At 43.1% G+C, this 13705-nt stretch overlaps 1 protein-coding gene and 1 non-coding gene across 2 annotated transcripts in view; both read right to left on the reverse strand.

Annotated features, from left to right (window-relative positions):
- Nucleotides 1–429: 429 nt before the first annotated feature.
- Nucleotides 430–13705, reverse strand: part of cdcp2 (CUB domain containing protein 2) — a 38699-nt gene continuing 25423 nt past the window's right edge. The window contains exons 2-6 of the mRNA XM_078561793.1: nt 13229–13576; nt 9175–9516; nt 5686–6039; nt 2831–3009; nt 430–1154 (exon numbers count right to left, since the gene is read on the reverse strand). Coding sequence (XP_078417919.1) covers nt 834–1154; nt 2831–3009; nt 5686–6039; nt 9175–9516; nt 13229–13576 — 1544 coding nt within the window. The 3' untranslated portion in view covers nt 430–833. The remainder of the gene's footprint in view (nt 1155–2830; nt 3010–5685; nt 6040–9174; nt 9517–13228; nt 13577–13705) is intronic.
- LOC144692851 (U6 spliceosomal RNA) lies at nt 4965–5068 on the reverse strand. The gene has a single exon (XR_013579408.1). It is a non-coding gene; the product is annotated as a U6 spliceosomal RNA (small nuclear RNA).

Below are 13705 nucleotides of genomic sequence, written 5' to 3' on the forward strand. Positions count from 1 at the left end.
CAGGTTGCCATCCTGAAAATACCCTCTTTATCCCAACTCTGTCTTCTATTAGTTAGCCAATCCTCTATCCATGCTAATATACTATCCCCAACACTATGTGCTCTTATCTTATTAAGTAGCCTCATGTGCAGTACCTTAACAAATGCCTTTTGGAAATCCAAATATATTACGTCTACTGGTTCCCCTTTATCTATCCTGCTTGTTACCTCCTCAAAGAATTCTAATAAATTTGTTAGGCATGATTTCCCCTTCATGAAGCCTTGCTGACTCTGCTTGATTAGATTATGTATTTCTAAGTCTGCTATTACATCCTTTATACTAGACTCCAACATTTTCCCAATGACAGATGTTAAGCTAACTGGCCCATAGTTATCTGTTTTTTGTCTCCCTCCCTTTTTGAATAAGGATGTTACATTGGTCGTTCTCCAATCCTCTGGGACTTTTCCAGAATCTAAGGATTCTTGGACGATTACTACTAGTATCTACTATCTCTGTAGCTACTTCCTTTATTATCCTAGGATGAAACCTATCAGCTCCAGGGGACTTATCGGCCTTTAGCCCCATTAGTTTCCCTAGTACTTTTTCTCTAATGATAGTTGTTGTATTTATTTCCTCCCCACTTTTGCCCCTTGATTACTTAGTATGGTTTTATGAATTGTAAGAAAATGAACAAAACAGAAGAATTTCACAGAAATTGGGATCTATGACTGCTCTGAGAGTTTCCTGTTGAAAAGGGATTAAAAATTGCTTTTCAAAATGGTTGCCCTTAAAGACATTCTACCAAATTGATTAACACACCATTACAAGTACAAACATGTAATCACCTCATGCCTTTACAACAGGACTAGTCCTATGATAGCAATCAACATGAGAATTCCTGCCAAAACACAAATGCCAATGAAGACAATGTCACTGGTATCTTGCATTTTGGAAACCTCTGATCCATCCACCACCTTCGACTCCTCAGATTTTGAATCCACCAGACTCACAGCCTGCTGCTGGAGCTGGTACAGTTCTATATCTGTAATGATGTTGTACGAAGCTGCTTTTGTCTTGAGGTCACACTGCACCTCATATTCCTGGGTGTCTTCCCGTGTTCCATCAGAAAAGTGTATGTACAAAATATTCACAAAGATGGTGATGTTCCTTCTTCTCTGCAAAGCCAAAAACAAAACAGTCACCTGGTTTCCATATGCTTGTTGCATGTGCATTGACTCCAAAAGACAGAGCCCAAAAAGGGGCAGTGACCCTTTTGCCTCCATCAGAATGTAAGAATAGAAAGGATATTCAGCCTTTGAAGCTTTTCACTGCACACACAACATACTCTACATTAAACAAATTTGCAATTTGCCTTACTTAAAAAAAGATCAATTTGCAATGACTAATTCAATTCCTGCTTCCGTGATGCATTCAGCCAAAAGCTAGGATATTCTGGACCATGCTTTCAATTCATCACTGATATTGGTTGACGACAGACATACATAGCAGGTGGAATGATCTCTGAATAAGAGTTCCTCACAAATTCAGTCTTTTCCCAGCTAAGATTGGGCATTTTCCAAACATGGTGCACAATCAAACAAATAACTGACAAACCTCACTCAGGGGCCAATCAAGGTTAGGATACGAACAGTTGCAAGGCTAGGTTTGGCCTACTGGGTAGGGGTATCAGACTCTAGTTTTGGCCAAATGGGTAAGAAGGAGACAAAGCTGGGAACTGTAGAATGCCAAAAAACCTATCCGAAAGCTAAGTCAGGAACTATACAAACATTTAGGTCAGATCTGGAGGCTAAAGATGGGTAATGGATGTTCATGGGAACAAAATGGAAGTGGTCCTCAAAAGCCACTCTGGCTGATCTCAAAATGATTGGGGGAGTCATGAACCTGGGATTGGTTGATATTGACTTAGGGTTCCTTAAATGGGAACATGTTCCATTTTTTGGGATATCATTCACTTCGAACAACACAAAAATGTGTCAGATTAAAGTTACAAAAAAGCACTTGTTCACACCAAAAGCTGGGATGATGGGGTGTTAGTTCATGATTCCCCCAATCATTTTTAGGTCAGCCAAAGTGGTTTTGGAGGACCACTTCCATTTTGTTCCCATGAACATCCATCAACCGTCTTTAGCCTCCAGATCCGGCCTAAATGTCTGTACAGTTCCTGACTTGGCTTTTGGATAGGTATGTTGGCATTCTGCAGTTCCCAGTCTAGATCCACAGTAAATTTCTATTCTGGTTCAGCATTGACCCTTAATCTAAACCTGAAAAGAGCTATCACACCATCCTATCACACCAGTGTGATATTTACAATTTCATTTTCCACATCAACCACCCTTACAACCTTTGAAGAAGATTGCCAAATTTGTGCCTAATTCTGGGCGGTTTGAAGTGTGAACCAATGCTCAACTTTTAACTGGGCTCGAAATTCCTTGAATTCATTTTATGAAAGACTAACCCAACCAGCAGAGAAGATTTCCAACCTGTCAGTGTGAGCTTCAGACTTGAAATGGCCACATGCTAACTCAGCTCATCATCTTCTTACCTTCTGATATTTTCAAATTCCACCTCCCTCCCTCTCACCTCCTTTCCTCTCTCTCAATTACTCTCCGGTTCTAGCCCATGGCCAATGTATAGATCTCTGAAAGAAAACATACTTTATTTGACAGTATGGAGAAAGATGAATGTTGCAGTTATACTGCAGGCAGTACGACCGGCACTCATCCCCTGATCAATGTAATTTTTCATAGTACACGGACATTTTTTGTGGCCTTTTAAGTTCATTGTTCCATTAGATTATTCTACAGAAAGGATACCTCTGACAGTCAATTACCTGGGTCTTAGTTCCACAAGCATCAAACCGTGAGATTATCTTGTATGTTGAGCCAAATACCTGGGCTGTACAGCCGTGTCTTCCTAGATAAATGTTGCTTTGACTGAGTGAAGGAACAGCCTGCACAGCAATCTGAATCTGGAAATCTGTTCTAGTGCAGCTGATGTTCATGGGAATGACTGAAACAAATCAAAGAAGAAAAACTCAGTCGCTCTGGCTGCATCATTTACACAGAACACTGGCTGTTACATGGCCTGATGACTCAGTGGGTAAATACACTTCCCAGTGTGTGAAACCAGTGTAATACTAGGTTTGTGGTTCAATTGTTCAATGCCTTGTCTTGTATGTCACTGAGCCAGGTGACTCCATTGTTAAATAATGTGGTACTGAGCTACAAAGACCAGGAAGGTGTCTGGTTCAGTCCCTGATTGTGTTTCCTTAGTTTATTTCAGCTGGGACAGCAGTAGGTAGCTACAATTGAACCAAGGCCCCACCCCCACCGTCCCCCATTCCACTCCCTCCTTGGCAAAGGAGGGGAATAATCATCCAGGGCTTCGTCTCCTTTCTGTCACCTAGCTATCTGTGCTGGAAAGTGGAAACATGTGGGCATATCTGTAAATGAAAAAGCAGAATCAAGCTTGGCTACGATAGCCCCAATAGTTGAACAGCTTGCCACCGCAACTCTATAGGTTCACACACAAAGAGCAGCCACTCATGTAAAGTAATGGAGGGTGGCCTGTGCTTGTGGAACTTTATCACAGCATCTGTAGGAAGAAAATTGGACAGAAAACAAAATACTGACTTTTTATAAAAAACTTATTTAACATTGTAGCCTTAGAATATTGATCAATAGAATACTATGAAAAATAACTCTGGATTTTTAAAAAATTTGTTTGTGAGATGTGGGCGTCGCTGGCTAGGCCAGTATATATTGCCCATCCCTAATTGCCCTTGAGAAGGTGGTGGTGAGCTGCCTTCTTGAACCGCTGCAGTCCATGTGGTGCAGGTACACCCACAGTGCTGTTAGGGAGGGAGTTCCAGGATTTTGACCCAGCGACAGTGAAGGAATGGTGATATATTTCCAAGTCAGGATAGTGAATGGCTTGGAGGGGAACTTCCAGGCGGTAGTGTTCCCAAGTATCTGCTGCCCTTGTCCTTCTAGATGGTAGCGATCGTGGGTTTGGAAGGTGCTGCCTAAGGAGCCTTGGTGAGTTCCTGCAGTGCATCTTGCAGATGGTACACACTGCTGTTGCTGTGCGTCGGTGGTGGAGGGAGTGAATGTTTGTGGAAGGGGTGATAACCAAGTGGGCTGCTTTGTCCTGGATGAGGTGAAGCTCCTTGAGTGTTGTTGGAACTGCACTCATCCAGGAGGTGAGTTACTCGCCACAGGATTCCTAGCCTCTAACCTGCTCTTGTAGCCACAGAATTTATATGGCTAGTCCACTTCAGTTTCTGGTCAATGGTAACCCCCAGGATATTGATAGTGGGGTTTCAGTGATGATAATGCCATTGAATGTCAAGGGGTGATGATTAGATTCTCTCTTGTTGGAGATGGTCATTGCCTGGCACTTGTATGACACGAATGTTACTTGCCACTTGTCAGCCCAAGCCTGGATATTGTCCAGCTCTTGCTGCATTTGGACATGAACTGCTTCAGTACCTGAGGAGTCGCGAATGGTGCTGAACATTGTGCAATCATCAGCAAACATCCCTACTTTTGATCTAATGATGGAAGGAAGGTCATTGATAAAGCAACTGAAGATGGTTGGGACTAGGACACTACCCTGAGGAACTCCTGCAATGATGTCCTGGAACTGAGATGATTGACCTCTAACAACCACAACCATCTTCCTTTGTGCTAGGTATGACTCCAACCAGTGGAGAGTTTCCTCCAATTCTCATTGACTCCAGTTTTGCTAGGGCTCCTTGATGCCACACTTGGTCACATGCTGCCTTGATGTCAAGGGCAGTCACTCTCACCTCAGCTCCGGAGTTCAGCTCTTTTGTCCATATTTGAACCAAGGCTGCAATGATGTCAGGAGCTTAGTGATCCTAACAGAACCCAAACTGAGCGTCAGTGAGTAGATTATTGCTAAGCAAGTGCAGCTTGACAGCACTTTTTTTTTTGAAAGTCTAAAATATGGAACGCTTTACGAGTTTGCGTGTCATCCTAGCGCAGGGGCCATGCTAATCTTCTCTGTATCGTTCCAATTTTCCCCTTCCATCACTTTACTGATGATCGAGAGTAGACTGATTGGACAGTAATTGGCTGGGTTGGATTTGTCCTGCTTATTGTGTACAAGACACACATGGGCAATTCTCCACAGATAGTGAGAAAGGAATATGAAAATTTGAAACCATCAGAATTTCGGATTGCTAATCTCTGTACACATTTTTCCATAGTTTTCACAAGGCCTTTTTGCTTCTGTCCATCTGTTATCGTTATATTTTTACTGTTTGTAAGATTTGGGACATTCCAATGGGATTCTGGTGGAATTTATAAGGTCAGGTTTAGGTTACAAAGGATTAGCTCCAAGTTATCAATGTTGATGATGACAATGGTTAGATTGAAGCAACAGACAATTGAGCCATTAAATGATGGGTTTTCACATGCTTCATTAGTGCTGCACAGCCTAGATTTTATACTAAAGTCTCTGGAGTGGGACTTGAACCCACAGCCTTCTAATTCTGAGGTGGGAGTGCTACCACTGAGCTGTACCATCAGAAGAGTTATAAGTCCTTAAGTGAAACTGTTATTCCCACCATGACTTGTCCATCAGATATATCAATAGATAAATTCCCACTGAGATTCCACACAGTTAATGATTCCTTGCCATGATGACCTCTCCACTTACCACCAGTGTATGATACATGGAAGCCACGAGAAGCTGTATTCCTGTCAGCAGACAGCACAAATAAAAGTCTGTTCCCGTTGGACAGGAGTGAAGGGGGTGGGTTCTGACCGCACCATTTCCCCAGCAATGTGTCAGTCTCACTACCTCCATCAAAGATCGCCAGAAAGTCGTAGTCACAGGCATCACTCAGGCTGTCCCTGTCCTCCAACTCAAAATCAGTTAAGTGAACTATGACCCTGTAACCGAGAGGTTGCTGGACTGTCCAATGACAGTTTATATTATTTGGGTAAATGTTTGGGTATCGAGGGCTGGAGAAATTCCCTTTAATGGCTGTGAATACTTGCTGACATTCACCTGGAGAAAATGTGACACAAAATATAAATATTAACCCTTACAAATGTAATTTACAAATAAATGATCAGTTATAAAGTTAGGCACTAAACGAGAGCCACAAAATAGTTTCTACCTAAAATTGACAGTGATTTGTTGTGGATCTGTGAATGTGAAAGAATTGTCTTTTGACAAGCTGGTTTTGTTGGTTGGTAAACTTTTGTACTCCTCAAGGCAAGGGAATATTGAAAGCAGGAAATGCAACACTCTCCCACTAGAGTTCCCAATTTCAACACATTAAGTAGTCCCACAGCTAACATACCTCAGTTAGGTACAGAGTAGGTTATCTTCAATACTGTCCTAAAATGGTCCCAAAATTCTTCAGATTCCAGTGGTTTCACCAGGGTTGCACCCCTCTCCCACACACCCAATCCCCCCTCAGATCCCTGGGACCTCCCGTGCTGATCCTGTTTGCAGGGTCAATGAGAGAAGGAAACCCAACGAGCATGGGGCAAGCAGGTACAAACAACTTGACTCTGGCACCCAATTCAGTCACGAGGCCAGAGATCTCATTTTTCACCCATGATCCACCGCCCCCTCCCCCTACCAGCCCAACACTGACCATGGTTCCGTCAGCCTCCTGAGCAAGAGAGCAATCCTGAATTTTTTGTTAAAACTTACGTGTAGGGATCTTTGGAGATTCAGACTGTTTGCCAGGTTGGTACCCCACTCGTGGAGCCCATATCCGCTCTTGTGGAGGCTGGTATGCCTCACCTTATTTGGCAAACTGGCCACCATGATTATGCTGGTTCCCAGATGGGCCTAGACTGCTGAACCTCCTGGAATAGGGATCCTGACCCCTGGCTCCATCCTGTGCTATCATTTGACTTGTAAGGGACAGGTACTAGGCAACGAGGAAACTTCTGGAAATGATGGCGGCCTGACACAACTGAGTTTCCAGCGTTTTTCTTGGAGTTCCAGTGGGAGTTACAGTTCAGTTACAGTGGGAAACTAATGTAACCCTGAGCATCTAATAGAATCTCAGAACATGTTCCCCTCCACCCCAGAACCATATGACATTTACATTTCTCGCAGCAGTCATTCTTGTGGCCTTGCTGAATGTTGGAACAACCTTGGAGAAGCATGAGCATAGTACAAAGCTAAGAAGCTTTCAGGGGAACAAAAAGGTTTAGCAAGAAAGGAAGAAGCATCCTTCTTGGGAAGCAATTTTATGAAAAGAAAACATTCGGGAGTTCCATTTGAGATGTCCAGCCCTGACCATGCCTCTCCCTCTGCACATTGGATTGGTTACCAAAGCCCTTGCCTGGGCTAACTTTATGCTGAGAATTGTTCCTTTGGGTCCCCAGTGTCCTAGGGCTCTCGATCCAATTCCTGCTCCTACCCGCCAGCCTTGACTTCAGTTCTGCTGGTTTCAGGAAGAAGGCAATCCTGCAGTATTTAAATGAGGCCTGGGAGTTAAAATGACCCAGGCCCCATGCCGAAATCTTGTGGGGGTTTCTCTCTCTTGCCTGCACCCCCACCTGTCCCAAACATGACCCCGAGTAAAAATCGAGGCTACATAGTGGAAAAAAATAGCATTTTTGGCTGCTCCTGTCAAATAAGTCTATTAGTGACAAATTATAGGTAATATTCTACTGTACATCCACATCAAAGAGCAACTTAGTTGAAACACTCAAGCTCATTGCATGTATGACTATTACACCCAACGGAGAGGGAAAGGCCTTTCCTCTCATCAGCCTGAATTTTTTCACTTTCCACATCTTGCAAGGCAAACTATGGCCTAGGGATGAAGCAAGGGTGGGGCCTGGCTAGCCCTGGCTTCAGAAGAGAAAAAACAGTATGTATTCCACCATTAAGCTCTCCTCCCGCCCTTAATTTTTTTGAAATTATTTTCCTGAAAATTGATACATGAAGAGCTCTTTGCTGCAGGGTATGGGATACATCTGTTTCACCTTGTTGTCAGCAAAGGGTTTTCACACTCAGTGGCAGCAAACTTAAAAGAAAGAATAGTGACAGCAGTGAAATAGATCAGTTCCACTCACCTCAATGGTGAGTGTTTACTGTGGTATCCAAAGATTTGCAATCCTACCTATTCCTCAGAGTCCATTTTTATAACTTCCCTGTGTAACTGTACTGTATAGTGGGTTTTTCAACCATACCAGTTTCCATCTTTCAGATAAGTCGAGGCCCCATCTGCCTGTTTGGGTGGATGTAAAAGATTCCATGGCACTATTTCGAAGGAAAGAAGGGGAGTTGTCCTCGGTGTCCTGGCCAATATTTATCCCTCAATCAACATCACAAAAACCAGGTTATCTGGTTATTATCACCTTGCCATTTGTGGGAATTTGCTGAGTGCATATGGGTTGCCGAGTTTCCTACATTTCTACAGTGACCACACCTCAAAAAGTACCCCAGAAGTACCCCAGTAAAAACTGGAAAATAAGAATACTGGTCCGAACTGGTCTTGTATACCTTAAATTGGAACACCAATAAAAACTGAGAAATAGGAGTACTGATCCAAACTGTTTTTCCTTCTTGGACTCAATTGGCTGTAAAGCGATTTAAGATATCCAGTGTTTTTTTTCTTTCTTTCTATTGAGTGTGAAGATTTCAAGTAAGGTAACCAAAATTAGTCTGTGTCTTTACGCTAAGGTGGGAAAAAATATATTCCCATTCATGATCATAATTCAGTGATTCCTGATGGAAACAGTGTATAGGGGTGTCAGGTGAGGACAGAAACAAACTTGGCTGCAATGCTCCAGTGGTCAAATAGTGCACCAGCACTCACTGGCGGACATTTTACTATGTTAAAGACATTCTGTTAATGCATATTGTGAGTGTTTTATCTAGACCACACATTAAGTATGGCCACTTGAATGAGGTACCAAAGGATGGTTAACATCTGCGGAATTGAACGGGAGAGAAGGGAAAGAAAGTTTGACAAAAAATAATAATAGCCCTCACAGCCAATGATGGGTTATGACATTTAATGGAGAATAATATCTAACCTAATCACGCTTATTAACTAAATTGGTGAACACAAGGAAAATATTAAAAGGCTATCAATATCAAAGCAGTTTCTTTCAAAACAATTTCAAAGCATATTATCTTTTATTGAAATCTGACTGCAAATCTTACCTGAAAAATAAAATGCTTTGAATCCCTTTGCACCAATGTTGAAGTCTGATTTAAAAACAATATGGAGTTCACTGGTGCTGGAGATGATATCTGGAGGCTTTGTTCCACCACAATAGTGACCCCAGTGTCTGTCACTTATGCTGGATCCGTCAAACAAGGCCACGTAGTCAAAGCTACAATCCTCATTGTTTTCCAGGTGAAAGTCGTAGAAAATCAGATTGACCACTGAGTGATTGGAGACCCGAATAAACCAGCGACATTCTGCATTATTAGGGTAATTATCTGGATACTTGGGGCTAGATACCACCCCAGACAGACCTGTCAGCACTCCCCCGCACACATCTGTAAAACAAATAGCACGATTTGAAACTTCAATGTGACTTTGAAGGTTTGATAACCTTTTTAAAATTATTTAATGAATGTACTTTTCATCATGCAGTTCATTCCCCAGGTATTTCTTCAATGTTCCAAATCTGTGCCAATGCCCCCATTTGGCCATTTGCTGAGAGGTGTAAGGCACCAAATGCTTGATTTTTACTGCTACTCTTTGCTAGGCACAGGCCATACTAGGAACAGAAGGAAGTATGCGTGAAGTTGTATCCTCCTGCTCTGTGTCACTCACTACACCCAGTTGATGCACTGATTTTTTTCCAAGAATCCAATATTATAGATTCTAAAATATCAATCGCACTGGAGAGTTTGCAGTCTTTAATTGAAGAAAAGGTGTGTGTGTTTGTGGGGGGGGGGGGGGAGGGGGTGGTGGTGAGGTGGGGGAGGGAAGGATATCAAGCAACAACAACTTGCATTTATGTAGCACACTTAATGTAGTGAAATGGCCCAAGGCAAGCGATTACCAAACAAAATTTGACACTGAGCTATGTAAGGAGATATTAAGGCAGTTGACCAAAAGCTTGGTCGAGGAGGTGGGTTTTGTCTTAGAGAGGCGGAGATGTTTAGAGTGGGAATTGCAGGGCTTCTGGCCTGGGCAACTGAGGCGCGCCCTTAAATAGAGTAGTGATTAAAATTGGGGATGCTCAAGAAACCATCATTGGAGGAGTGCAGGAATCTTGGAGGATTGTAGGGCTGGAAGGAATTACAGAGATAGGGAGAGTTGGCACCATAGAGGGATTTGAAAACAGGAATAAGAATTTTAAAGTCGAGGCATTTCTGAACTGGGACACAATGTAGGTCAGTGAGCACAGGGGTGATGGATGAGGGGAATTTGTTGTGAGTTACAATACAGCATTAAGAGTTTTGGATGAACTCAGGCTCACGGAGGGTGCAAGGTTGGAGACTGACTTTGAGAGCAGTGGACTAGCCTAGTCTAGAGGTATAAAAGCACAGATGAGAGTTTCAGCAACTAAAGCTGAGGCAGGATAGATAATATAATAACCAACTATTTAAACAAAACTATTATTGTTCACAATGTGTTATTATTCTGTAGTCCACGTTCTAGCACTCTTTTCAGCTTTGGGATCTATTAGAACTCTATGGATACTGAAGTAGAATCCTCCATGTTTTGGTGAGAGCAACTAACCAACTTACTCCATCATTTGAACAGTTCAGCCAAGTCTTAAATAGACCTCAAATGGTACCTCAAGTACTTGTTGGATATAAATAGCTTTGGCTCAATTTGTCTTCCAGTCATACATACAACTAAACAAATTATAAGTGTTTTTCTTTTAATTTGGTTTGGCTGTTCTCCTCTATAGCTTTGGAGACTCCTAAAATAAACTGTTGCAACATTTGTGCCAAGTTAGGAATCTGACTACAGTTGATTTTTAAACTCTATAGGCCATTTCACAGAGTTAATGGCCAGAATCTTCGGGTCGGCAAGCAGAGGCGGGGCCCGCTCACTGACACGTAAAACAAAGCGTGGTGACGTCAGGCGTGTGTCGGTCACTGTGTGACACTGTCGGATGTCTTAAATTTTTTTTTCTTTATTAAAATTTTCAAAAATCAAAATAGTCCCCCTGAGGCAGCTCTGTGCCTCAGGGAGATTTCTGCGCTCTTTCACATGCGTGCGCGGGGACTGCTCAGCGCTTCCGGGTGCGTGTCACACTGGGCGGGACTTAATTGGCCCGCCCATGTAAAATGGCAGTGTGTGGCCAATCGCGGGTGGCGATCAGCTACGTGCTCTCCCATGCCCGCTCCTGTCCAACCCCTCCAATGGGGAAAAAATTCTCTCCAAAGAGACAATTACCAAGCGAAGACTGGACATGAATGTTTCTTTTTTCTCATTCTGCTCTCCATTTAGTCTCCCCCAGCACAGCTGCAACCAAGAAGTCAGTGGCAAGGCAATGGGTGGAACCTCGGTCCTTCCACTCCATTCCACCAAACATTGGCACAGCATTCCTGGGAGTGGAACATCTCACAGTGTGCCCTATTAGTTAGATTTGATTCTGAATCCTTCAGCTCAAAATATTTGGTGCCCGTTGTGGGGAGTGTGAGTTGATAATGGCATAGTGAAGGAAACAGGGCATCTCAGGCCTCGATGAATGACAGGACCAACAGCGTCCAACATCTCATTAACCAAAGAGATTTAGGGATTAAGGAACAAACAGGGGAAGAACTGAGATGGAGGATGAATTAAAGGGGTTGAATTCAATGTCAAGTTAGTTTCAGGAAGAGAAAAAAAGGGCAAGATTTGTCAGATTGAGAGGTTTCCTGTCCCACAACCCAAAGAGCAGCACCACAGCCATTTAACACTCCAAGGAGCATTAATTGGCCAGGGACGAGACTTCTGCCTCCCACTCAGACAGAAATCCAAATTGGCTGGCAGCTCTGTAGTCCCAGCAGTGCCAGGACTGGGGCAAATCCAGTCCCAAATTTTATGGGCGGAATTTTACAGCAGCAGGATTTTTGAATGGCTCATTGCATTTTATGGACCCCGGCCCCCACCACAACAGGGCCATAAAATTCCGCCCTATGGTCCTGGAGTCCAGGACCAGTAAGTACGACGGGACTCACGACGGGGAAAGGAGATGAGGCCTCGGGAAGGGAGAGGTGAGGGTCTAGATGGAGAGGCCAGGAGGGGAGGGAGCAACCACTAGGGGCAGACCTGGTTGGTTGGAAGGGATGGGGGTGGGGTTGGTGGCGAGCCTGATGTAGAAAAGGGGTCCTTGAGGGAGGCATCTTTCCTCTCCCCTCATGAGGCCCGAGCAGGGTGACCTGACAGGCACCCCCCCACTGTCCCTGAACGCCTCTTGCCAGCCTCAGAATTGAAGCTGGGCGGGAAGCAGCCCTTACTTGGGCCTCCATTGGGATGAGAGCTGGCCTCATTCACCCCATGTAACATTGCAGATAGGTCAGGGCCAGGTGGCTGGGCAGCAGGAAGGCTACCCAGGAAATTTTACAGGCAACCCCTGCTTGCAAACCCATTGGTAGAGGACCGTAAAATTCTGCCCAAAGAGGCAGAAAGAAAGATGTGGTTAAGGGAGAGACAAGAGACAGAAAGGAAAATTAAGAGAAAAAAAAAGTACCAGTAAAAAATTGATATTTTAAAAATTTCTTTTAATAATTCACAAACTGAAAGAATGAGACTCCACACTTTTTAATTGTTCACTTTCTGGCAAGAGAGGTTGATTGTTAGTCATCAGCAACATTTATCATGTTCTTATATGAGTAGTTCCACTATTAATTACAAGTCTTAACTTTATATATCGAGTTTAATGGGTGATTAATGTGCAAATTCATCAAATTCATTGAACTCATGGAGATGTTAAGGAAAATATGGCGTTTTCATGAAGCTAAGTGGCACAAGGGGCGGAGTGGCACAAATTGACCAGTAACTTGTAACAATTTGTAATTATGGGATAACTTTTCCTCACCATAAGTTGTTGACCAATTTACACATTAATAATGTTGTGCATCATTCAGACACTGTTATTTTTTCAGTAAATTCTGAGCCATTATAGGTCCAAATGCTTTCAGTTAAAACACCGCCCAGCAGAATCAGCATTCAAACTGTCAAACTCAGTAATTGTTCACCAATTGGGTGTTTGATTAAATCTAAAAAATAAACTTCTTGAATGAGAACACAAATTGATCAAACCTTTGCTGTATGAAGCAGAGAATCCACGGCTGACTACGTGCTTATCTGAGTGGAAAATGATTGACATCACATGCCAGGACGAGGTGAAGCGAGGAGGAAAGACTTGCCCACAAAACTTGCCCAAGAGATTTCCCTCATCCTCAGACACTCCATTATAGATTTTGATGTAATCATATTCACAGTAAGTGTGAAATTCAAGGTCAAAGTACTGGAAGGTGAGCAGAATGGAGGAGCCCTCTGTAACAACAATGAGCCATGTACATTCAGTGTCATATGGATAATATCCTGGGAAGTTAGGGCTGGAGAAATTCCCATTTGTTGCAGATAGGATGCCACCACATTTAACCCCTAATGAGGAAAAAAGCAAAAACTATAATTCTTCTGCATAACATTTACTTCAATACTTAAAGGATGTTAATAATCTTACACAGAAAATGGCCAGAAGTTCACAACAGTTCAATGGACAGTGTAGCACCT

Source organism: Cetorhinus maximus, chromosome 17 (assembly GCF_964194155.1).
Source record: "Cetorhinus maximus chromosome 17, sCetMax3.hap1.1, whole genome shotgun sequence".
Classification (NCBI taxonomy): domain Eukaryota; kingdom Metazoa; phylum Chordata; class Chondrichthyes; order Lamniformes; family Cetorhinidae; genus Cetorhinus; species Cetorhinus maximus.